The 25,917-nt window shown below is 58.4% G+C and overlaps 1 protein-coding gene across 1 annotated transcript in view; it reads right to left on the bottom strand.

Annotated features, from left to right (window-relative positions):
- The window catches only part of SHANK1 (SH3 and multiple ankyrin repeat domains 1), a 57,770-nt gene that overhangs the window by 19,701 nt on the left and 12,152 nt on the right, over positions 1–25,917 (bottom strand). The window contains 18 exon segments of the mRNA XM_059728234.1: positions 4,136–4,211; positions 4,657–4,770; positions 6,455–6,621; positions 6,945–7,233; positions 7,776–7,842; positions 8,335–8,409; positions 9,152–9,212; positions 9,214–9,269; positions 10,168–10,187; positions 10,190–10,249; positions 10,252–10,317; positions 10,320–10,332; positions 10,955–11,040; positions 11,043–11,105; positions 11,201–11,309; positions 12,773–12,844; positions 13,163–13,366; positions 14,769–15,019. Coding sequence (XP_059584217.1) covers positions 4,136–4,211; positions 4,657–4,770; positions 6,455–6,621; positions 6,945–7,233; positions 7,776–7,842; positions 8,335–8,409; positions 9,152–9,212; positions 9,214–9,269; positions 10,168–10,187; positions 10,190–10,249; positions 10,252–10,317; positions 10,320–10,332; positions 10,955–11,040; positions 11,043–11,105; positions 11,201–11,309; positions 12,773–12,844; positions 13,163–13,366; positions 14,769–14,981 — 1,811 coding nt within the window. The 5' untranslated portion in view covers positions 14,982–15,019.

Raw genomic sequence — 25,917 nt, 5'->3', positions numbered from 1 at the left:
TGTCCCTCCCCTCCAGCCTGCCCACCTCACCCAATACCCCAGAGCCACCACATCTCAATGCCAAGTAAGCGGTACCTATACAAATGCCTCACTTCAGAGCCAGCTGCATCCCAGCACTAGGTGAAGGGCCCTGTATCACCAGATCCCCCCCCCCCCACCCCAGAGCCAGCTGCATCTCAGTGCCAAGCAAGGGGTCCCTGAATAAACACCTCTCCCCAGCACGCCTCACCCCAGAGCCAACTGCAGAGCCAACTGCATCCCAGCACCAGGTGAGAGGTATCTGTATAACAAGCCACCCCCTACAAAGCACCCCAGGCCCAGCCACATCTCAGGACTGGGTGTATAAAGGCCCCCCAACATACCCAGAGCCAGCTGCATCTCAGTGCCAAGTGCAACGGAGTCCTTATATAAAAGCCACCACCAATGCACCCACCTCAGAACCAGCTGTATCCAAGCACTAGGTGAGGAGGCCCTGTATAACCAGCCCACACCTCACAATGCACCACAGAAACAGCTGCATCTCAGTGCTAGGTATTACGTTTATACAGAAACTTCCCTTTCCCTATGCACCCACCCCAAAGCCAGCTGCATTACACACTGGCTGAGGGCCCTGTGTAACAAGCACCCCTCCCATGCAGCCCAGAGCTGCATCTCAATTCCAGACAAGGGGTCCCTGTATAAACACCCCTCCCAGTGCACCCACCTGAGACCCAATCACATTTCAGCACCAGGTGAGGGGTCCCCACCCCACCAGCCCCATAAAAGACTTCACCCCAGAGCCTGCAGGGGGTGAGTACTTGTATAAACAGCCCCTCCAGCATGTCCCAGAAGCAGCTGCATCATGGTACCAGGTGAGGGAATCTTGTATAAACATCCCCCACAGAGCAGCACACCCCAAAGGCAGCTGCATTTCCACACTTTGCAATAGGGGCAGGGAGCTATGGGGTTCTCCCCCATGGAGCTGATCCAGCTTGTGCCACTGGTCCCCTAGCTGGGCACTCATAGGCACCCGAGGTACAGTAGAGCTCCCTACTGCCCCTGCATGCCTCCCCCAGGCCACCATAAAGCGCAAAACTTCCACAGGCGACATCACACCGCACACTCACTGCTAGACACCTAGCCACACACAGCATCACACCCACACCTGGCCACCCTCACAGTATCACACCCCTGCAAGCACAGCATCAGACTGACAGACATAGTGCCACACTCACCACCACACACACTTAAGTGACATGTGGTCACATGGCTCAGTATTCCACATACACACACATACTCAAGAGTCAATTTTACAGTGTCATACTGGGATATGAGTGTTATCACTCACTTTGTCACATGACACACATACTGTCACACTGATACACTGACAGTGTCACACCTGGATACGTACAGACTCTCTCTCTCACACACACACACACACACGGAGATGCATGTGATTGCATTCAGAAAGTCATGCCTGAATATGTGTATAGTGTCTCACACAGCATTACAGAGATACGTGCAGCCTCATCCAGACACACTATCATACCTGGACATGCAATTGTGTCTGTCTGTCTCTCTCTCTCTCTCTCTCACACACACACAAACACACAGAGGCTGACAGTGCCATAACTAGGCCATGCATGTGCTGATAGGCTAACAGGTAAGGTGACAGTGTCAACCAGGGAGATGTATGTGGCAGCACATTTACAAGCACCATAACAGTGTCACACCTGGACATACATGCTGTGCCCCTCACAAGCACAGTCACACACACACACAGCACACTCAGACAGACACACTTACACACTGAGTCACATTTGCTCCAACTTGCTTACACTCACTCTCACATACAGTTGCATGCCTGGCAGCAGCAACCGAGGCTCACACTTGGTATTACACGCGCTCACAAGCACTTGCCGCCTTCTGTGTATCGACTGGGTCTATTTTACTCCCTTTGTAATTCTCCCATTCCCCGCAAAGCTAAAACCATGGAACTCCCCACTCCCAACTCCTTCCCACAGGATCTCCCAACAGAGGGATGCCCCGACTCCTGCCCACAGAGCCCCCGCCCCAACATAAGGACCTCCTTCCCCTATTCACAAAGCCCCCTGACATTGAAACCCTACCCCTGCCCACAGAGCCCCTAACACTGAGAGAGACTCCCCCACCCAACTCCCCTCTTCTGGAAGAACTGGGTCAGCAAGGGGGAGGGATGGAAACTGGGTCCTCCAAGGGAGAGGAGCACCCCGTCCCCACCCCATGTCCCAGACAGACCCAGCCCCCACCCAGGTGCCCACGGGAGCATGCCCTCAGTACTTCCCCCATGCACTCCCTGCCACCCATCACCCATGACTCAAAAACCATGGACCCAGAACCCCACAAGTGCACGTCTGATCCACTCTCACCCATCTTTCAACCCCCGCCAGCCCCACTCCCCCATCCCCCACTACCCACAGCCTCCCAGTTCCCACTCTCCCAGTCCTTCATAGTCACACACAATTCTACTCCTCCATTCCCCCCCAGCTCCATTCCCCACAACCCCCAAGTTCCATCCTCCCACCCCCACAGCCCCACTCACCCAGCCTCCTCCAGGCCCATCTCGCCGCCTGCCTGACTCATAGGGCTGCTGGCCTGGCCACGGGTTGGTACCCAGCTGCACCCTGGTCCTAGGCCTCCATCACAGCCCAGTGCCCTGAGGCATGACACCCCCCGCAGCACCAGGTGAGGAGGCCTCTGAGGCCATGGTCCCCCCAGAGTGAGGGGTTCGGCCTGGTCCGTGGATCGTGGCGGAAAACCCTTTGCACCAGTCTCACCAGCACAAACTGGGTCACCAGCCCCGTGGTGCATGGAGTGTCGCACGTGCGCGTGCAAGGGGAGGGAGGGAGGTGTCTAGGCAAGGAGATCCACCCAGGCCCCCAGCAGCCAGAGGGGGAGGGTGCCTGGGAGGCCCCTGACCCCCACCAGAGAGGCCTGGGGATGCCCTCTCCTCCTCCAACCCTGGCCCCTGTGCTGCACACTGGCCGCGCTCAAGGACGTGTGCCGGCAGCCCGGAACGCAGCAACACACTCAGAGCCACCGCCTGCTCCAGAAACGCTGGGCCAGGATGTACTGGGTCCATGGGGGGTGGGGGGTGGAGAGCAGCACATATCCTACCGAACACACAGCCCAGCAGTGGGGGAGGTGGCTGGGATCGCAGGGGCAGCAGGTCTGGAGCAAGGGGCAGTGGCAGGGCTATGGGGAGCCTGGGGCTAGGCTGAGAAAGAGCTATAGCTTGGGAGTGAGGGGCACTGGCAGGACTGGGGGTGGGAGGGATAGCATTCCCTGCTTTCTCCTCCTTCCAGACACCTGAGCTCAGGGCAGGCAGGGGCTCTCTGTCATGCCCAATCTGTGCCAGCAGATGGCACACAGCCTCTGGGCACTGCCAGGGAGAGGCTGGGATGTCCTTGATGCCCTCTATGCAGGGGACACAGCAGGACAGCCCCCCCAACTCAATCTCTGGGAAGTGGGGCACAACACACAACTTGCCTGTGGGATCAGTGAGATTAGTGAAAGAGCCCAGGAGTCCTGTGCCCCCCGTTCACCCCCTGTCCAGCAGGGCCTCACTAAATGGCATGCACCTGGACACCTGGGTTCTGTATGCAGCACAACGAGGGGGAATTGGTGGGGAAAGGAAGGAGGCTGCTGCTCTGGGGGAGCAGGAGGGGACGGGTCATAGTGTCTGGGCCCCCCAGGTCTGGTTTTGAGCCCAGGGCCCCTTGGGTTTACAGGGGTGGGGGGTGCGGGGACAGGGCTCAGGGCTGCCTCATGGTGCTAATGCATCTAGCTGTGCTGTCAGAACCCATTCCTCCCCTCCCTATCACTGTGTCCTATCCTGATGGAGCCCCACTGCCAACCCTTCCTTCCCCCCTAAACCAGACCCCCCCACAGGGTTGATCCCCCCTTCACTTCCCCCCAGCACAATTCCTGCCCCTCAGCCAAACACCCCCAGCACTAACACTCCTCCCACTCATAGGGACCCCAGAATGAAGGACCCTCCCCATCTCTGACAGCACCTCCCCATCCTGTATCCCCACAGCCCTGGCCCTGCAGGGGGCGTGAGGGTGAGGTGGAGGGGAGAGGTAGGGTCACCGTGGTGGAGGGAGGCCATTCTCACCTGGGGGCATCAAAGCTGTCATAGGATCCCACTGTGTAGTGCCTGAAGAGACGCTTCGCCTTGTCGCTGCGGCTCTCTGTGGGGGAACAAGGGGCATCAGCACAGAGGGAGAGGAACAGACACCCCCTTTGCCCCCCATGCCACTACTTGTCCCCCTCTACCCTGGCCTTGGGGGCTGGGAGTCCCCCTCGTGACCCCCTGCCCTGCCTCTGGGTCAGACCCAGTGCCAACAGTGACCTGGCACAGGCAGCCTGTGGAGGACTCACCCTGGGGTCTCTGAGGGGCCCAGACTGCAGGGGCCAGGGTGGAGAATGGGACTGAGGCAGCACAGGGTGGGGTGACTCAGGGAGGGACAGAAGTGAGGGGTCTGGGAGGGCATAGGAGAAACTGGCAGGGCTGTGGGGTGGAGGCAGTGGGGGAGGGTCAGGGGCACCCTGGGAGGGGAGGCAGCAGTAGGGGGAGGACGGGGCACTGGGAACTGAGGGCCTGTTGCCAAGGCAGGGGCAGTGGGAGCCCAGTACCTGACTTGCCCTCCTGGGACTTGTTGGGCACCTCCTCCACGCAGTCCGAGGGGAACCAGCCGATGCGGCCCTTCACTTGCCCCTCCCAGAACCCGCCTTCGCCCACGCTCAGCACTGCAGGAGAGAGTACCATCAGGCTGGGGAGGCATATCGCTGGTACCCACCCCCCACCCAGACACACAGCCCATACCACCCCCAATACAAAGACACAGCCTGAACCCCCCCCCCCCCCCAACACACACACACACAGTCACATAGCCCATACCTGCCCCCACCCCACACATGCATACAGCCTGAACCCCCATACCCAGACACATAGCCCGTACCACCTCCACCTCCCCACACACAATCTGTACCACACCCCCAATGCACACAGCCTGAACTACCACGCACGCACAAAGACATACAACCCATATCTCCCACACTCACAGCTTGAATCCCCATACCCCCATATCACACAGAGCTTGTACCCTCCGCCATACACACATAGCCTGAAGCCCCCCAACACAGACACACAGCCCATATCACCCCAACACGCACAAAGCCTGGACCCCCGACACATATACCTACACACACAGCCCATAGCCCCCTGCCACAGACACACAGCCTGAACCCCTCCCCACACAGACACAGCCCATACCCCACCATCACATACACACAGCCCATACCGCCTGCCAATCACATAGCCTGAGCTACCACACACACACACACAACAGCCTGAACCCCTACACACAGTCCAAACCTGCACACACCCAGACACACAGCCCATACCTTCCACTCATTCAGACATGCAGTCTGAGCCCCCACACCCACCCAGATAGTCTGAACCCTCAAATACATCCAGACTCAGTCTGAACCCCACCTTACACACCAAGACATAGAGCCCATACCTCCCCCACAAACATGCAGCCCACACACACACACACCCACAGAGACAACCTACAACCCCACATGCCCTGCTCCCCAAAAACATCCACAACCTGTACCCCCTACTTAACTCACACCCACACAACCTGCATACCTAGACACATCCTACAAACTCTGCTCCTCCAGACACACCCGCCTAATCCCACACAGTTTACACCCCCAAATATTTTGCACTCCTAGACACCCAAAGCACCTCACCCACTTATACTCCGAATCTGACATACCCACCCAACCCTACACCCCCGTTCACACTCCACCCCCACTCCATGACCCTAGAGCCACCAACACCCCCTCCCACAACCCAGCAGCTCCTACAGGTGACACCAGAAAGAAGAGCATGGTCAGATCAAGGTGACCCTGGGACCGCTCCAACCTGGCATGTTGGTGTGCACATCCCCTAGAGACCCCTTCATTAGCATGCGTGCACACACACACCACCCCACTCCACTGAGGGCCGTAACACCCCCCTTGCAGCATCTCTGCCTTAGTCCCATGCAATAGCCCATTACAAGTTTCTCCCACAGGCCCTCCCCGCAGCTTGTATACATGCAAACACACACAAGCACGCACACACACATGCATGCCTAGGTACTACAATGCACTCAAACCTGTAACACCAGTGCATGCATACATGCTACAGTGCCCCCTCACATGCACACACAGAACCGTATACACACACCCTCATGACATCAGCATCAGCACACACATGCGTATACCACTGTCCCATGCAGGGTCAGGCAGACAACTCAGGAGGCCCAGACTGTCCCACCTACCGCCCTCACTGAGCAGGGGATGGAACCCAGGAGTCCTAGCACTCAAAAATACCAGCCTGCTACCCTCCCATCAGAAGCCAGAAGTCTGGGTGTCCTACCCTTGATCTTCTCGCCCTTGCTGAGAGACAGTTCGCCCTCAGCCTGCGCCTGGTAGGGCTTCACGGCCATGAAGGTGCGCCCGGGCACAGCCGAGTACAGTTTCCGCTTCACCCCCCGGCTGTTCAGCGTCCCCCCTGGCCCCGTGTCCTTGGAAAAGCCGCTGGAGCTGCAGGCAGACAGGGAGATGCCAGAGAACCCAGGCATCCTGACTGCCAGGCCTCCAGTCATAACCCACCAACTCCCACAGCTGGATAGAACCCAGGTGTCCTAGTTCCCAGCCTCCCCTGCTCTAACTCAACAGACTCCATCCTCTCATCCTAGAGCCAGGTAGAACCCAAGCATCCTGGTTCCCAACGTACCCTGCTCTAACTTACTAGACCCCACTCCCCTCCCAAAACTGGGATAGAACCCTGGTGCCCTAGTTCCCACTCTGCCTCCAAGACCCACTCTGCCACCCAGCGCCAGGCAGAAAACCCAGGGTCCAGATACCTGGGGCGCCCCCGCTGCTGTCTCTTGGCATCCTCAGGGTGCCGCCCACGGGAGGGGGAGCGGGTGCGGGCACCGCGGGGGGAGCTGGCACTGCGCAGGGTCCCGGTGATCTTAGGGGTCTGCACCGCTACAGTGGGGGGGGCGGGTGAGCCCCCAGGCCCATACAGCATCCAGTCGGGCACGTTCATGCTGGTGTCACTGTTGGCCCGGAGCAGGATATGGGGCACTGCCAGGCTGCGGCCCCCATCCCGGCGCCGGCTGGCGTACTGCGGGGTCTCCTGGAACGGGACTGCAGGGCATGGCGTCAGCAGGGGGCACAGGGTGGGTGGGGAGGGGCTGCAGGGCACAGCATCAGCGAGGGTTGGAAGGTGCGGGGAAGGGAGGCACAGAGGTCATGGAAGGAAGGAGGGAACTGGGGACACAGGGGGTGGGCAGGGGGGGCAACAGGCAACACAAGGTTGTTGGGGGAGGCAGTGGTTGGGGGGGACACCAAGGCAGGGCCCCTAGGGATCCTGAATCCAGGGACCACAGGGGATGCTTCCAAAGGAACTGGTCTCTGAACCGCATCCCCCAGCAGTGGACAGGCATCTGGGCATGGCCAAAGGGGTTGGGTTCCCTATCCAGTCCAGGGGGCATGGCCTATTATCAGGCTGATGGGGGAGTGGCTGGTGGGGGACAGTCCCAAGGAGGTCTATGTGGGTGTGGTCGGGGGCAGGGTCCCCCTGTGTGTTTGGGCTATTAAGACGCATAGCTAGGTGGTTCCCCACAAGCTGGGCACCCCCATCCTGCACGTGAGGCCCCTGGTCCCACAGGTGCTGGGCCCCGACTCACCCACATCTGAATCTCGATGGCTCTTGATCAGCTCCCCCAGCTCAAAGTTCCCAGCAATTACAGCCACCTGGGTAGGGAAGGGGGCAGGAAGTGTCAGAGGCAGGGGGATCCCCAAAGCTCCTTGACCCCCCCACATACCCACCCCCCAACCTCCACAATGCCCTAAGGCCCCCAGACCTCTCCTACATCCAGGGTACCCCTGTCCAGTAGCCCCCACCCCCACAACTTCTGAATATCCTGGCACCCCCACAGATATCCCCTGTGTCCCTGCATTTCCCCAGACTTCCACCACACCCGCACAGACACCCCTTATGACCCAACCCCAGGGGCCCCCTGCACCTTCCCAGACATCTGTACCTCGATCCCACCCCAGGGACCACGCACACCCCTGCAGACACTCTGTGTCCCCAAACTTCCAACACCTCCCATCACACTCCCAGACACCCCGTGTCCCCATCCCCACATCAAAGATGCCCCCCTGCATCTCCAAACAGCCACTCTGCTCCCCAATCCCTCAGCCAAGAGATTTCCCCCACCATGTCATGTCACTCCCCCCCACCTGAAAGGGTGTCTGTCCACTGTTGTTCTTGATTTCCTTGTTGGCCCCACGGTACAGGAGGATGCGGGCACAGCTCTCCTTGGGTCAGAGCAGCATAGCATGAGACCCCAGGATCTCCCTCTCCATTACCCAGGCCCCATGTTAGAGACCCTGACAATCTCAGTAAGCAGCATCCCCCTCTGACCACCTCCCCCACACACTTTGGGAGGCTCAGGGCACCCTGCTCCCCTCCCCATGGCAAGGAGTTTAAAGAGGCCCCCGGGCCTCTGGACAGTCATAAGGGGCAAATCAGGGAGGTACTCTGTGCTGGAGGGGTGAGCACTGGGTGGGGGACACTTCCTTGTGCAGTAAGGGGGGATATGTAAGGTGGTGTTCCTCAAAGTATTGTTGAGGGTGGGAGGGTGTCAGTGGGGGCTGAATGAGTCTGGGGCAGGGGGCACCAACCCTTCTGCAGAAGGTGGAGATGTATAAAGCATTCTGGGACTCAGGAGGGCAGTAATGAGATCCGGGGGGGGGGGGGGGGAGGGGGGGGTGTTGAAAGGATGACCCACCTCACTTCAGATAGGGCACAGGTGTGGAGGGCTGTGTTTCCCACTGTGTTCTGGCCTGGACAGACCGTGGGGCAGGTTGAAGGAGGAGCAGATGGACATAGGAGGTCCCCACTTGTTGAACAGGGCACAAACGCACAACCACATGTGCGAGGTGCTCCAGGTTGAAAGGAGCAGGTTGGGGCTACAGAGTAGGCTCTGGAAAGCATGTTGGGGTGGGGGGTGCAGGAGCTGTGTAGGGATTCGGGGGGAAGGGCAGAGGGGGTCACCCACCTTGTTGTACAGGCGCAGATATGCAGGGCAGTGTTCCCTGATGCGTTCTGGCAGCTGGCTCAGCCCATAGAACAGGAGGTGCTCCAGGTGCTGGGAGTGCCCATGCTGGCAAGCCTGGGGGGGCCACAGCAGCACATCAGCAGGGGCCAGGAGGAAGGGGGACAGTGCATGGGTAGACCCCCCCCACCACCCTTCCCCAGCCCAGCCACAGCTGGTGGGATGGGGGCAGCCACAGCACAGGCTGCTGGTATAGGGCTGGGGCAGGGTCCAAGCCCACAGTTAGAATCATAGAGCAGTCGGGCTGGAAGGGACCTGCAGAGGTCACATCTAGTCCAACCCCATGCCTGAGGCAGGATCAGCCTAGCCAACCATCTGTACATTCCACTGTCTAACCTCTTCATAAAGCTAGCTCAACCCTGACACAACATAAGTCACAACACCCAAACCTGCCACAGGTAAAGCAGGGGGACCACGGCAGCCAACGTCCTGCTGCTGGAAAAGGTTGTCAATATATGCTCAAGAGATCCCAGGTAGAAGCCACACAGCTCTGCTACAAAGGAAGGCAACCCCTCACCCCCACCCCAGTCCACACCAATCTGACCATGGATAAAATTCCTTCCTGATCCCAACTGTGGTGATCAGTCTGACCTGAGCAGAGGGGCAAGACCCTCTAGCCAGGAACCTCCAGCTTTAAGTCCCAGCAGGAGCATTGGCACAGCCCAGTCACAATCACAATTCATAGAGAGACACGGGGAACTCCCACCCCCCCAGAGTGGGAGGCAGAAGGAAGGGATCAGGATGGGAAAAAGGGCACCCCCTGTAAAGGGGGGGTCTCCATCAAGGGGTCTCAGCGGGGAATCCTGGTGAGAACGGAGCAGGCTGTGGGCGTCTGCTCCCTGGGTGGCGGAAGTGATCAGGGGGCGTGGCCAGGGCAAGTGAGGGCACGCTCTATAGAGGGAGCATCTGTCTGGGAGAAGATGGGGGCGCATTCTGGCTTGGGAGGTGGTCTAACCTGATGAATCTCCTGCCACCGTTCTCGTCCACGGTGCCGATGTGCGCCCGGTTGTAAAGAAGGAGCTCACAGCACCGTGGTCGCCCCCCACCATGGCCGTGTGGTACAGGGGGGTCAGGCCACGGCGGTCCTTGTAATTGGGGGAGCCCCGAGGTCCAGCAGTGCCTGGGTGGGGGGGCAAAGAGCAAAGGGGTAGGGAGGGAACAGGGAGGTGGAGTCCATCCAGGGGCACGGTAAGCACTGCACGCACTGCGCTGCCTCACACCACACGCTGTGGTTGCCCATGCTACAGGCACTGCACCATGCATGCTGCATGTACACTGCATCGACGTGCTGCGTGCCCTGCACAATCATGGCAGCAGCACACACTGCACAAATGCCACGTTTGCTGTACGTGCACTGTGTCAGGCCCTGGAGCTGCAGGACTTCACTGCACACACACGTGCTCCACCTTGCACTCACTGCACATACACATACTACACCCTGTACACACACTGCACCACACATGCTCCACCCTGCATATGCACTGAACCCACACACACTTCACCCTGAATACACACTGCATAGATGCTGCACCCTGAATACACACTGCACAACACACCCTCCATCCTACACATGCACTTCACCAATACACCCACCACTCCACACATGCACTGCACACACATCCTGCGTACAACACTACACTCCCCTATCCCACACTGGGCCCATGAGCTGGGCACACTCCTGACATGTTGCGCCCGCCCAAGTCCATCAGCATACCCCATGCAGCAACCCAGGGGGTCTGTACCATGAGGGCCGCATAGCGCCGGGTGCACACAGCTCTGTGCAGTGCAGTAGCACCATCCCGTGCCCGGAAGTCGATGTGGGCTCCCCGAGGCACAGAAGCCGGATGATCTCGACCGTGCCATCCAGCTGTGAGGCCAAGGTCAGCGGGGTCTCTGCAGGCAGGAGCATGGCACACCATCACCGCTGGGGGGCTGGGCCAGGACAGCCCTGCCACCCCTGGCGGGCCCCTCCCCCTCCCTACACTCACCCCCACTGTCTGAGTCGTGGTAGTTGGGATCCAGGCCCTTGTCCAACAGTCGCGCCACCTTCTCCACTGAGCCGTGCTGCACGTACTCCAGGAACTTCTTCAGGCCGGTCTGCGGCACGACGGGGTAGGTGTGAGCAGGGAAACATGGGGGTGGAGAAAGGAGAGATGGGGAAGACAGCACAGGGACTGCAGACAGCAATGTGGTGTGAAGAGATTCTCTGGGACAGCGTGCAATGCTGGGGGGAAGGAGTGGGGGGTTCGTGTGAGACTACAGCAGGGAGGAGTGGGGGACTGGTGCATGACTGTAGGAGAGGAATGGGATTGGTGTGTGACTAGTGGGGAGGAGTGGGAGTGTGTGCAAATGTAGGTGGGAAGTGGGGGTGCAGCTGTAGGGAAAGGAGTGGGGAACTTGTAAGTGATTGTAGGGAGGAGGCATGGGGCTGCTGTGCACCTGTAAGGGTGAAGGAGCAGAAGACTGCATGCAAGTGTAGGGATGAAGGAGTGGGTGGTTAGCATATGACTGTAAGAGGACGGAGTTGGTGTGCAACTGTAGGGAGGAGCAGTAGGGGGTTGGTGTGTGAATATAGGGGAGAGAAATAGGAAGCTGGTGTGTGACTGCAGGAGGGGAATAGGAGGATTGATGTGTGACTGTATTGGGGAGAAGTCAGGGAGATGCAGCTGTAGGGGGTAGACTGGGAGGCTGGCAGTTGGGGGGAAGAGTGGGGGTTGCTGTGCAACTGTAGGGGTGAAGGAGTGGGGGGTTAACTTGTGACCGCAAGAGGAAGGAGTTTGGGGTAGTGTGCGAATGTAGGGGGAAGGAGTCAGGGGGTTGATGTGCGATGGTAATGGGAGGAGCGGGTAGGCTGATGTGCAATAGCAGCAGGGAGGAGTAGAAGGCTGATGTGCAGCTGTAGGGGTGAAGGAGCAGGGGGTGAGCATGCTGACTGCCAGTGGAAGGAGTCACAGCTAGTGTGTGACTATAGGCAGGACTGGAGGGGTCAATGTACAACCATAGGGGGATGGGGTAGAAGGTTGGTATACGACTGAAGGATCTGGGGGTTGTTGTATCATTGCAGGAGTTTAGAAGTGGGAGTTGCCATGTGACTGTACAGGATATGACATCACTGACTGTACAAACTGGAGCTGAGGACACTCACTGCGTAACTGTAAGGGGAAAGCAGCTGGAGGACTGCTGTGTGACTACAGAGTTGAAGGGGTTGCTCTGCAACTGTAGTAGATGAAATAGTGGAGACTGCTCTGCGCAGGTAGAGGTGAAGGAAGGGGAGACCACTGGGTGAATGTAATAGCTAAGGAATATATTGAGGGGGCCACTATGCAGCTGTTACAAGTGAAAGAGTTGAGGGTTGATGTACGACTGTAGGGGTGAAAGAGTGTGGTGGGGGGAAACTGCAGCTGTAGGCAAGGTCCAGCCATGCAGAGAGAGGGCCCTGGAGGGGAAGACAGAAGGGAACTCCATGCCTGGGCAGGTGTGGTAGGAAGGGGCAGAGCTAGGATGGGTGTAGTGGGGAGGGGCGGAGCCAGGGCAGGTAGTGGGCAGGGCTCGGCTCTCACCTTGGTGTGCAGTTTTGCCAGCTGCTTCTCATCCAGGTTGGTCTGTTTGTAAACCCGGGTCTTGTACCGGAACTGGGGATACAAGTTGGTGGGGGGGGGGGGACACGACAAGGAGTCACTGCCACTGGAAATACCACCTCAATCCACTCAGAGCCTGCACCCCCCCCACAACTTTGCCCACCCTCACAAAGCCCTTCCCTCCCACCCCAAACCCACTCCCACACAGCTCTTACCTCCCACAAAGCCCCACCCCTTTCCCCATAACCACATCCTCTGTACCCAGAGCCCCACCCCCTTCTACCAGGCTCCCCCCACCCTTTCCTTGTGCCTACAGCCCATGCTCTGCATGCCCCCCAACCCAGCCAGGGGTAAGGGTGGCCCTGGTGGTACCTCCAGGTAGGGTACACCCTTCTCAAAGCTTTGGGGGTACTCGCGCAGTAGGCGCTCCTCGTCCAGGAACTTGGCATCACGCCCATTGGTGGCCGGCTGGAAGAGCCCATAGTTCAGCACATCCTTGAGGCTCTCATTGAGGGTGCACAGGATCTGCTGCTTTGCCACCCAAATGGCTGCATCCGGGTTGAAGCGCAAACATTTCTAGGGAGGGGGTAGGAGGTACAGAAGGGGCAGCCCACAGTCAGCAGGGACCTCTAACCCAGATGCACCCAGTTCTGAGATGGGCTGGTTATATAAGGACTCCTCCCCCAGCACTGAGATGCGGCTGGCTCTGGGGTGGGGTGCACTGAGGCTGGTTATATGGAAGCCCTCACCCAGCATTGAGATGCAGCCAGTTCTGGAGTGGGGCACACCAAGGAGACCCCAGTTTACCACTATATGCAGCCACCTCTGGGGTGAGGCATACTGGCAGGCTGTTAATATAGGGACCCTTTGCCTGGTGCTGAAATGCAGCTACCTCTGGGGTGGGTGCAGGGTCTATTTATACAGCCCCCCCCCCCCCCAGCAGCACAGCACCCTCTAGCATGGGGTGGGTTATGAGCATCAAATCTCCCTCAACTTATGCCCAGGGGGTGCCCCCCCACCCCCCTCAGATAGGGGTCTATGCTGCTACCTAGCAGCACCCCCCACCCCCATCACCATGGAGATGATAATTTGTGATCCGTGGCAACAGTTTCCATAGTGCACTTGCAAACCCGGATGGGGAAGGATGAAGTGGGAGAGAAGCCTTAAAGGAGCAGGAGCCTCCCATCTGTGGGGCAGAGATGTAGCCTAGGTCTCTGCTTCCAAGGAGGGGTGAAGAGATAAGGCACTCAAAGAGAGATGAAGGGGAGGGCTCACTGTAGACTGTGGGGGCATACTTAGGATAGAGGGGAGCCCCTGGGAGCAGGAATACATAGGGGAGGCTGTGCAGGGTGAAGCAGGTGCCCACAATGGGGCAATGCTGAGGAAGCAGCGCCTATGGGGAAGGATAGGGTGGAGTCTGGAAGGCCCCAGCTACAGAGGATGGAGTGGGGGCATAGGAAAAGCTGGGAGACAGATGCCTGTGGCAGGGCAGGGATTCAGCTGCCCTGTGGAGGGACGCGGTAGAGACAGGGGGCTGTGGTAAAAGAGTGGTGCATGGACCTCTGGGGGCTATAGGCCTGCTCATGAATCCCCTCCAACCCAACAGATGAAAGGTCCAGCCAGGTTGGGCAGAAGAGCTGTTTACTGATGCTCTCTGTCCTGGATTCTCTGCTAAGGATGGGGGGGGCGGTGCTTTACTGTCTTGTGCTGATCCAAAGATTCATCTGGCTCAGCTAATGACCCCCCCAGGGAGAGCAAGGAGGGGCAAGGGGAGCAGGGAGGTGGGAGGGGGAGTGTGGGAGAGCTGGGGGAAGGGAAGGAGTATGCCAGGTCAGAGGGGAGCTGGGGGGATGGGGTAGGGGGGCTAGGGTGAAGGACCAGAGGGGGAGGGGACTGTCCCATCTCCCTCTTCAGTTCCTCTCTGCACTGTGTGGGATGGATGAGGCTGTGCAGTTCCGCCCCCCACCCCCTAACTCACCGTCTGGTGCAGGTCAGGAATGCCAATCCGAAAGACCATCATACTGAAGTGGGCGTCGTCCGGCACCGGCAGGGGGCGCCCCAGGGTCCTGTGGGCAGGGTGGCCGGGGTTAGCACCAGGGGAGCCGTCCCGGGAGCTCTCGGAGTCCGACTCCCCCTCAGGATAGTCCGAGACCCTCTCCTCCTCCTCGCTGGACACGGGGCTCTGGGGCATTGTCGATGCCACAGGGAGGCTGCAGCATCACAGGCCAGCTGTGGGGGCGGAGAGGGGAGAGACAGGGTCAGCCAGAAGGCTTCAGGATTGGGAAGGTGGAGACTGCGGCCAGTGGGCAGGGGTAAGAAGGGGTTAACTCAGGACAGGTGGGGGCACAGCTGGGGAGGTTGGGGAGGTCAGCATGGGGGGGCCACAGGAGCTGGGGGCGAGCAGGTGGGATAGGTAGGAGAGGGCACTGAAGCTCTCCACTCTCCACCTGTACAGGCAATGCCTCAGTTCCCCACCATCACACAAAGGATCACATGCATGTGCAAGCACATGGGTCCACACATGTGCATTCTCTGCCACAAGCCCAGGCCGTGCCCATCTCCTTCCCCAGTCACCCTCCTGGCCCCACCAAGGCCCCACCCCCTGGCCCTTCTCCTCCTCTCCATGCCCCGCAAGTGCTGGTGGGTGACATTGGAAGAGACCTTGCCCCAGTTCCACGCAGCGCCCGGGGCCGGCCAATCTGGGTCCGAGTAGAACAGTGCGTCCCAGAATCCTGCCTGCCACCCTGGGACAACTGCCCCACTTTCCACTCTGCCGACACCGACTAAAATTAGCCCAGGAAGGGCAAAAGGAGTGCAGAGCTCCACCATCCTGACTGGGGTGGAGAGTCTAGGGCCCACCCAGAGCTGAGCTGCAGCCACCTCTGGGGTAGGGCATGTTGGGAGCTCATTATACCAGAGCCCCTCACCCACTGCTAAGATGCAGCCTCTTCTGTCATGGGGCACATTGCTGAGCTAGTTAAATCTTGGTGCCAGGCAAGGGGCCTTGGTATAATTCTGATGACAGCAAGGGACTCATGTCCCTGCTTCAGGGGCACCAATTGCAGCCAATGGGACTGGCACAACCTAAGGCAGATGTGACTGCTCCAGTGGCCTCACCCCACAAGCCAGGGACATTGGGGCAGAGGAAACAGCTATATCACCCTGTTCAGAAGCAGTGCTATCATGGGGCTGGGGGAATCCTATGTGGGGTGGTGGGGTTAGTAGAGATGTACAGACAAACCCAGACTAAGGTGTCACTCCAAAAGACTCATAACAAGGCCTGAATCTTTACATCCTCTCATATATATACATGCACATACACACTCCCCTCTACACACACTCTTTCACATGCATACACAAGTGCACACTCCCCCTATACGCACATGTGCCACTATGCTTGCACACAACACACACAGGTGCACCTCCACACACACACACACACACATATGCATATAGACACCCAAATATGTTTACTTCCACAGACTCACATACACATGCACACGCGTGCATCTGCAACACACCCAGATGCACCCAATGCGCACACATGTGTACGCATCCAACCAGCACAGGCACACAGATCTATAACAGGTGTATCAGAAAGGTGCATCCATCTATAGGCTAAGCACATCTATACATGGAGAGATATACATGCCTGCACATGTCACGCAGGTACACACATGTGCATACAATGCGCATGCATACATGCTCCCAGAGGCACACGCAGGGAGGTACACACTTGTGCACACCCCATGCTCAGGGCACACGCGCACAAAGACAGCTGTGGCCCTCCCCCCACCAGTCCTCAGCTTTGATGAAGATGCAAATTCTGCTGTAAATCAAGCAGCCTCAGTTCCTTTCAGCTGCACATAGGGCAAGGGGAGGGGCTGAGGCCTCCACTACTCCTGCCCCCTACACCTGACCCTTCCTCCAGCCCCTCCAGCTCCTGCCCCACTCAACCCCCATGCAACCCAGCCCCTCCCTCCCACAACAGCTTCCGTGTCCAAGTCCACCACGCTCCCTGCCTCCAGGGACCCCCATCACAACTCCCACCGCCAGCCACCCTGGCCACTAACCTCTCTACTCAGTGCAAGGGCCTCTGTCTGAGCCCTGGAGAGGCTCCTGTCCACACCCTACACTGCCAAGGTGCCGCCCCCCATGCCCCAGGGACTAACCCCACCAAGCTCACCTGCCCCTTCCCCCCTGAGACTCCCCATTAGCAGGCCTGGCTGCAGGTCCCCCCTCCCCAGAGCAAGGCCTAGCTCCAGGCCTGAGGCCTGAATTCCCTTCATCTCCTTTACCGTTTCCATGGAGACAGGCAGCCATCAAAGCTCTGGCTCTGTCATGCCACAATCCGGCGGGAAATCTGCTGGGCAATGCAGTGGGGGGGGGGGGGGGGGGGGGGGGGGGGGGGGGGGGGGGAGAGACAACCCTCCCTGAGCTGAGAAAGAACCCAGGAGTCCAGGTTCTCAGCACCTCCTGCTTGAAACCATCAGATACCACTCCCCTCGCAGAGCTAGGAGAGAGCCCAGGCATCCTGACTGTCAGCCCCCCACCCCCCCGCCCTCCAACCCACCAGCCCTGACTCTCCTCCAGAGCTGGGAGAGAACCCAGTTGCCCTGCATCCCAGCCCCCTTGCTCTAGGCCATTAGATCTGCTCTGCTCCCAGAGCTGGGAAAGAACTCAGGTGTCCTTACTGCCAGCTGAAATGCTCTAAGCCACCAGACCCCACTGCCCTTCTACCCCCAGCGTCCCCATGGAGATTTTTACCCATGAGGAGTGTGGCTGGGGGGCCTGGAGAGGAGGGCAGGGTGCATCTGGAGCACATGGAAGATGACAGTGGGTGAGGGAAGTTAGGAGTTATGCTGAGGCTGGAGGTGAGAGTAAGGAGTTAGGCAAGGGTTCTCCTCCAAAACCTACCCCTAAAATCTGTCCCCACCCCTGGCCTCTGACCCCACTGGACCCCAGCTGCAGAGACTGAAGCTGATCTACTTTCCCTTAGGCACAAATCTCCACCCCCTGAGCCAGGCCAGCTTCAGACCAGAGTCCATCACAGACCTCCCTATCCCTGAACACGTGGGACACATGTAGCGGGGCTATAGGGGACTCTGTATACAGGACAGATGGAGGCAGGATGGGGATGGGGTCTCTATTAAGGTCATATGAAGCCACACAAGGGGAGGAGGGAAAGTCTTTATAAGGGCACACAGAGCAGGGCAGGAGTGGGGGTCTATGCACAAGATGCATGGAACCAAGCCCTAGTCCTTGAAGAGCCCCACCCCTCCCCAGCCCCAGGCACATGGAAGCAGAAAGGGCCCATGGAGGCAGAAAGAGCTCCCTCCACCTGGGGACACAGACTCTCATATGCACATGCATGCTGGCACACGCATTCACACACATGTGTATATGCCAGCTTCACACAAGCATGCACATTTGCATGCAGCCCCACCTGCTTCTGCCTTCAGCATACATGTGCTCCCAGGCCCTGCTGTACTCAGTGCATGCACACATACAGGTGCTGCAATGTTCAGCACATACAGCAACTGGCATACCCAGGCACTGATGCACTCACCATGCACCTCACAGCCAGACACTCCTGTACACACACCGGGGTACCATTGCTTTCAACATGTACACACACAGCCAGACACATGCACAGCCAAGCACTGCTGCATTACACACGTACAAGCACTGCTAAACTCAGCACGTACATTCCCACACATGCACACACACAATACATACACCCAAGCACTGCGTACTCTATGAACACCCCTCCAGGCCCTGTTGCACTCAGCACAAATTTACGCATGTGTACACACACACACATCCACGTGCGCACACACACAGGCCCTGGTGCATTCAGTGCACCCATACATCCACAAACACAAGCACAGGGATCTTGCACTCAGCACACATACGCATACACATGCGCGCTGCGCGCGACACACACACAGATACCCTGCTGTGCTCAGTGTGCATGGGTGCACACACCCACCCAGATCCTGCTGTGATCAGCACATACATACACTGACACACCCAGATCCTGCTGTGGTCAGCACACAGACCACACACTTGCACACACCCTTAGATTCTGCTGTGATCAGCACATACACACACAAACACACACATCCAGATCCTGTTCCAATCAGCACATACACACAGGCGCATGCGCACACACGCGCACACACACACATACAGCGGCATACTGCATTGAGTGCACATATATATCCACAAAGACGAGCATAGTGGTCTTGCACTCAGAGCGCGCGCACACACATGCATATACACCCCCACACACACAGCGGCCCAGCTGTACTCAGCACACACACACACTCACACGCTCTGCTGCGCTCAGCACGCACACGCAGGAACACACGCGCGCGCGCGCTCTCAGAAGCATGAATCAAAGGCGCGGCTGCTAAGAATAGCCCAGCACCGGCTGCGGCGCAGGGAACGCCTGGCACAGCCACCTGCCGGGGTGCGGCGCCTCTAGAAAGGGGGTCTGGAAGAGGAGGGGGAGCATATCCCCACCCTGGGAACCCTGCCCCCGGACAAGGGGCAGGGACTGGCACGGAATAGAGCCTGGCACTCCCCTGCAGGGGAAGTATTTCTCCAATACTACAGTGTATCAATGGATGGGGGAGAGAAGGAGAAAGGGGGGTGGGGGGTCAGGTGGGTGGAGAGGGATGGACAGAGAGAGGGAAATAGGGTGTGTGGTAGGGAAAGGAGGGTCATGTATAGGATACCAAGGGGCACATAGGGGGCAGACAGACAGACAAAGGGGTCTGTATGGAAGGCTGGGACAAGGAGAGGAGGTGTATGGCTCAGCTGGAGAGAGGGGGGCCTATGAGGGATTGTGGGGCAGACAGACAGAGAAGCGGGCTGGATGGACACGGATGCCTAGGTTTCACAGCATCTGAGACCCTCTGTCCAGCCCCTCAGCCCCTTTCCTCGCCCTGCACAGGCTGGACTGGGGGATTTCAGCCCATTTCCCTCATCACCCCACCATCAACCACAGCCTCCAGTCCTGGCATAAAGCCCCCAGGCAGCGGCACCTCCATGACTGCCTGGGGGTGGGGAGGGGGATGCTGCAGCCCTGGCAATCTCCCTCAGTAGGGAAAAGCCATGAGGCCTGATTCCTAATCTGACCTGGCCTCAGCATACAGCAGTGGGCTTGGCAAAAGAGCACCTTTAGCTACCCAGCCTTGCACCCTGCGCCCAGCTCCAAGGTGCCAAACCCCACCTGCACCCCTCTAGGCTTTGCGTGGTACCACAGGTGCAGATCTCCCACCTTTCCACCTCCCTCTGCCCATCCCTCAGTGGCCCTTCCCTCAGACAAGCTGCAGTGGCCTCCTCAGGAGATAAAAAGCCCCTTCTGTCCCTGCTTCCCCCACCCCCCATTAGCCCCATCCTGCTACAGCGTGGCCCTCACAAGCCCCCACTCCATTCCCAAACCCCCCCCAAAAAACACAGCTGGCTGCTGGGATCCCTTCCCAGGCCACTCCTTGTACTGCAAAATTACCCCAAGAGGCATCAGGCTTTGCCCTTTGCACCATTAAAACCCATTGTGTCTGAAGAGACCCCACACCCTTCCCCTGCCCCCTTCCTCCCACCCCATCTGCCAACATTATAAACGGTGACTTTCTCTCTGCTTCCAGATCATTGATGAAAATGCTTGCTGCTCACTGATCCCCGCAGAACCCCTGCGGGGAACACCCCCGCGTACTGACGGCTCCCCATTGATGACTATTCCTTGAGATGTGTTGGTTAGCCAGGAACACAGGCAGGAGGGGCAGGGGGAAGGAAGGAAGGATGGATGGAGCCATAAGCATGTGGGGATGGGCAGATGGAGGGAAAGGGAGAGTTCAGGGGTGCTGGGGCAGGAGGAAGGTGTGCAGGAGGATGGAGAAGGGGTGCATGAGCTGGGAAGGGACGGTGGATGGAAGACAGAGGGCTGTGTGCAAGGACAGAGGCATACAGGGGCACAAAGAAGCTCTCCTGGAGATGCCCAGCTTGTATGATCAAATCCTGAGTCCCCACACAGAGTCCCGATTCATCCAGCCCAGGCCCCAACACCCCTCTACACCCCAACCTTCTCAGCCCAGAGTTCAACACTGCTCCACACCCCGATCTCCGCAGCACAGACCCCAGCACCCAGACATACTATGATGTCCACATCCCAGACCCCAACACCCAGCAGCCATCTCGGTCTCCCCTACACAGACCCTAATCCTGCTGGACATCCCATTTCCTCTGTCAAGACACACAAACCCCTGTGGACAGCCCAGTCTTCTATGTCCAGAACAACCCCCCCCCCCCCCCCAAACACACAGGGCAGGAGTCCATATACGGGACACATGTAGCAAGGCTACAGGGGGCTCTATAAACAGGATAAATGGAGTCAGGACAGGGATGGGGTCTATATAAGGGACGTAGAAAGCTAGGCAGGTTGTGGGGGTCTATCAATGGACACAAGGAGTAGGGCAAGAGGGAGGTCTATTCACAAGACACAGGAAGCCAAGCAGGGCTGGGGCATGATATACAGGATACGTGGCGTCAGGCCAGGTATGTTCTACATACATGACACACAGATCCAGGCAGGGTGGGAGTGGAGGGGGAGGAGGGTCTGTATATGGGCCACATGAAGCTTGGCTGGGGGAGAAAGGCAGAGTTCTGTATATGGGCCACATGGAGCCAAGCCAGGGAAGTCTGTACTGGGGGTGCATGGATCCAGTCTGTATACAGGGTACCTGGAGCCAGGGCTGGGAGGGCTACAATGAACATACAGGGCCAAGTCTGGGTTGCATTCATTCCCCCCCTCCATGCTCATCTCTCTCTCCTGAGCAGAAAGGCCATGTGTACCAGGGACAGAAACAAGAAGAAGCGAGGCCATGGCTCCCTGGCACACCAGCATGCGCCCGACAGCCTGTGCCCGGCGCGTGCATGAACCAACCCAAACATACTAGAGAGGTGAACCATCCCACATGCACTGTGTGCAGACATGTCAAGCCTACACATGCAACCTGGCTGCACACACATGGCATGTGTGCTCCCACCAGCATGAAAAATGTGTAAACACCCACACCCCAGCACATGCACACTCCCCCACAATCACACCACAGCCACACACAGCCGCCACGCGTGCATGCAGGCCACATATACATACCCACAAGGCACCTGTACGTTCCCGAGCAAACACATGGCACACAGACTGCCACACATGCACTGTGCTACCTCTCCCAGCCCACCCACACAACACCCACACACACCCAGTCCACACATATGCACTCGTGACTACACATCATTGTACAAGGCATGTATACTTCCACGCTCAAACAGCACAGATGTGTACAACCCACATACACCAACACATCCCCACACAAACTCCCAGCCCTGACCTGCAAAACTACAACACAAGCACCACAGACACGCACAGCCAATCTGCATGACGTATGTTCCCCCCCACAATGCATGTAAATGACCATACGGACATGAGCAGCCCATACACATGCACACACACATGAATACATACCCACTATTTGTGTGCTCCCACCTGCATGCATTGTGCAGGCTGGCAGTATGCACATGCATGTGCCCAACATTCCTTCACAGAGCCTGTACACACACAAGCACATCTACCTCCCACATACACAGACTGCAGACACCTACACGCATAGACTGAAGACACCCACAACCTATATATGCATGCACACATACACTCCCACACACTGTGTAGACACATGCAGACTGCATACAAGTGTACACATAGCATGCATGCTCCTGCACACACACAGAGCTTGCACTACTAAACCCACTTGCACCTTGCAGATATGCACAGGCCACACATGCATGCATACACACACATGCATGCATGAACACAAAGCACACACAATTCCCCCTCCCACCAGCCATATATACCAATGCACTTCCTAACACTGTGAAACACATACTGCATGCACACACAGACACACTACACACTTGTAACATCCATGCAGATCAAGAGACATGACCAGACTCCATCACTCAAATCCACACACACACACACACACACACACACACACTCCCCAAACACTCTAGGCCCAGAGGAAAATGCACTAGGGATTGACCCTATTCACAACCATGCACACAGACACAGATACTCTTAGGCACATCACACACTGTACCAGTGATGCACACTCCTGGTACATCTGGTGTGTAGCACCAACCTACAGAGACAAATATACATGTAGACATCCATGTTCAAGCACAAATGCACAAGGATGTTAATGGATGTAGGAACGGGTACCCCCACCCCCCAGCACAAATAAACACTCCAAGGGACAATGAAACATTTATATGCCTGTGACACCTTGGCACAAGGACACAGGCATGTGCAACGAAGCCAAATGAGCCAGGTGGAGACATGCCCCCCACACACACAATCTTGGCACTAGACTCGCACTCTGGTGCAGTCTCGCACACACAGAGTCTGCATCCATGTGAACACAGATGCATGCATGGATGCATGCCTGTACAATGTACCTCAAGTTCAAGCCTGCGCACACTGAGACATCCATATATCGAGGTAAAACGGGCACCTGCCCCATCAAGGCATGCACATACAGCAGAGCACATGTGTGCATGCAGTGCTGCGTAAATATACGGGCCACGGTGTGCACAAGGTTGCATAGGTGCACACACAGAGATGGCCATGTACATGGGGAAATGGTCATCTGTCCATGCACACAGATGCTCATCCACACCCAGATAGGCATGCATATCTGACACTGCATGCACACAGTTATGCATATGTTTCTATATATGAATACACACACACACAGACCTGCACATATAAGTGGCATGCATGCAAAGCTGTGCACACACATGCCCTCACAGAGGCATGCATAAATTGCCTGCACATATAGCTATGCATCTACGCTCACAGAGGCTCACATGCACAGGCACACACGCAGGAACGTGAACAGACAACGCTGCCCGCACACATTCATGCATGCAAACCAAGAGGCATGCACATGGAAGCCTGTGCACATGGACAAGCACAAAAATCACATGCACACATTTGCATGCACATGCAGTATTATATGCACACATGGCAATGCAGGCATGTGCAGCCACAGCAGAGGCTGCCTGCACGCCCAACTGCACGCACACATACACACACACACGCCCCCACAGGCGCAAGTGTGCACACACGCGCACGCACACACATGCTCACACGCCCACTCTGCTCTTCCTAGACAGCCGTCCACATGGTCTCCAGCATCTGCTCAGCTTTCCCCACTACACCCACCACAGGCTGCTGCCCCCTCGCCTGCTCCATGCCCTACCCTCATGCCGGGTGTCCCCAGGTGCCCTACAACCCCACTAACCCTGCTTCACTGACAAGGGACATTCCCCTCCCCATCCAACAGTGCCAGGCAGGGGAATGGTGGGGGGCAGGGGAGGGGGAGATGGGATGGGCCAGGGACACCCCCATTGCTTCTGAGCCCAAACAAAGGCAGCCCCAGGATGCAGACCCTCCGCCCTAAGTCATCTTCACATCTGTCCCAGCACCCCCCAGAGCTGCTGTCAGCCCCCCCCCAGCCCCAAAAGAGCCCCCTCCCACACTGGCCACACCCCTGCCAGCCCCCAATCCCCTTCACTGGGACCCCACCCCTGCAAAGACCCCCCCAAACTCCCTGCCCCCTCCAAAGAGCCCCCCAGACCCCTTCACAGGGCTCCCACCCCTTCCAAAGACCTCCTCCATCACTGGGACCACCCTCCCAAACCCTCCTACCCTACCCCCCCCACACCAGAACCTCACCCCACAGGCCCCCCGATAGGGATCCCAGCCCCCCACACCGGGACCTCCCCCCTCAAAGACCCCCAAACCCTTCCCAACAGGGACCCCTGCCCTTCCAAATATCCCCCAGTCCCCGTCACAGGGACCTCAGCTCCCCAAAGCCCCCCCCAGACCCACAGGAATCCCAGCCCCCCAACCCCAGCTTCCATCACAGGAATCCCAGCCCCCAAAGCCCTCATCACAAGGCTTTGTGATCCCCCCCACGGATCTTAGTCCCCCCACCAGGGACCCTCATGCCCCGCTGCTTCCCCCGCCGGGGCACCTCATGGCCCCTCAGCCCCGTACCTGGGGGCGGGGGCGCTCAGCACCGCGCTCCAGCGGGGGGGGCGGCGGCGCCCCCACGGCGCAGGACGGCCAAGTGGGGCTCAGCCCCCGGCCCCGGCGCCGACCCCATCCCCGCTCCGCTGCCGGCTCGCAGGGCTCCGCGCTCCTCCCCGCCCGCCCCGCCCCGCCCCGCCGGGCAGCGGCAGCGGCAGCGGCGGCAGCAGCAGGAGGAGGAGCCCGCTCCCCCGCCCCGTCCCAGCGCCGCCCCGGCCCCCCCATGCAGCGCCGAGCACCGCCCGGGCGCTCCCTGCCGCTCGCACCCGCGGCACCGCCCGACTCGGCTCACACACGGGCACCGGGCACTGCCCCGCACCCGGCACACGCACGTGGCACAGGGCACTGCCCCTCCCCCGCGGGCACTCTCCGTGCACACATACACCCTGGGCACCGGGCACTGCCCCAGCGCGCGCACGCACACACACGTGTACTGTGCACTGCCCCAGCGCGCGCACACACCCCCACAAGGGCATTGTGCACTGCCCCAGCAACCCCCAGGCACTAGCACGGGGCACTGCCCCAGCACACAAAAAGCACACACGGGCACCATTCACTGCCACAGCACATGTGCGCATGCACACACTGGCGCCATACACTGCCCCAGCCCACACAAACACATGTGCACACCATGCACTGCCCTAGCACACACACACACGGGCGCCATAAACTGCCCTAGCACAGACACACACACAGGCACCATGCACTACCCCAGCACACATGCACACATACACAAGCACACTGCACTGCCCCAGCACACGCACACACACACACACGCTCACACAGGGGCATTGTGCACTGCTCCAGCATACACACACACAGGCACACCATGCTCTGCCCCAGTACATGCACACACACACATTCCCCCAAGCATGATGCAATGCCGCCGCCCACACATGTGCACCCACAAACACACACACAGGGGCATGACACATTACTCCAGCACACACACAGGCACCATGCACTTCCC

The sequence above is a fragment of the Alligator mississippiensis genome, chromosome 5 (genome assembly GCF_030867095.1).
Source record: "Alligator mississippiensis isolate rAllMis1 chromosome 5, rAllMis1, whole genome shotgun sequence".
NCBI lineage: Eukaryota > Metazoa > Chordata > Crocodylia > Alligatoridae > Alligator > Alligator mississippiensis.
The sequence above is the reverse complement of the archived record's forward strand: the minus strand, read 5'-3'. Positions and strand labels throughout refer to the sequence as shown.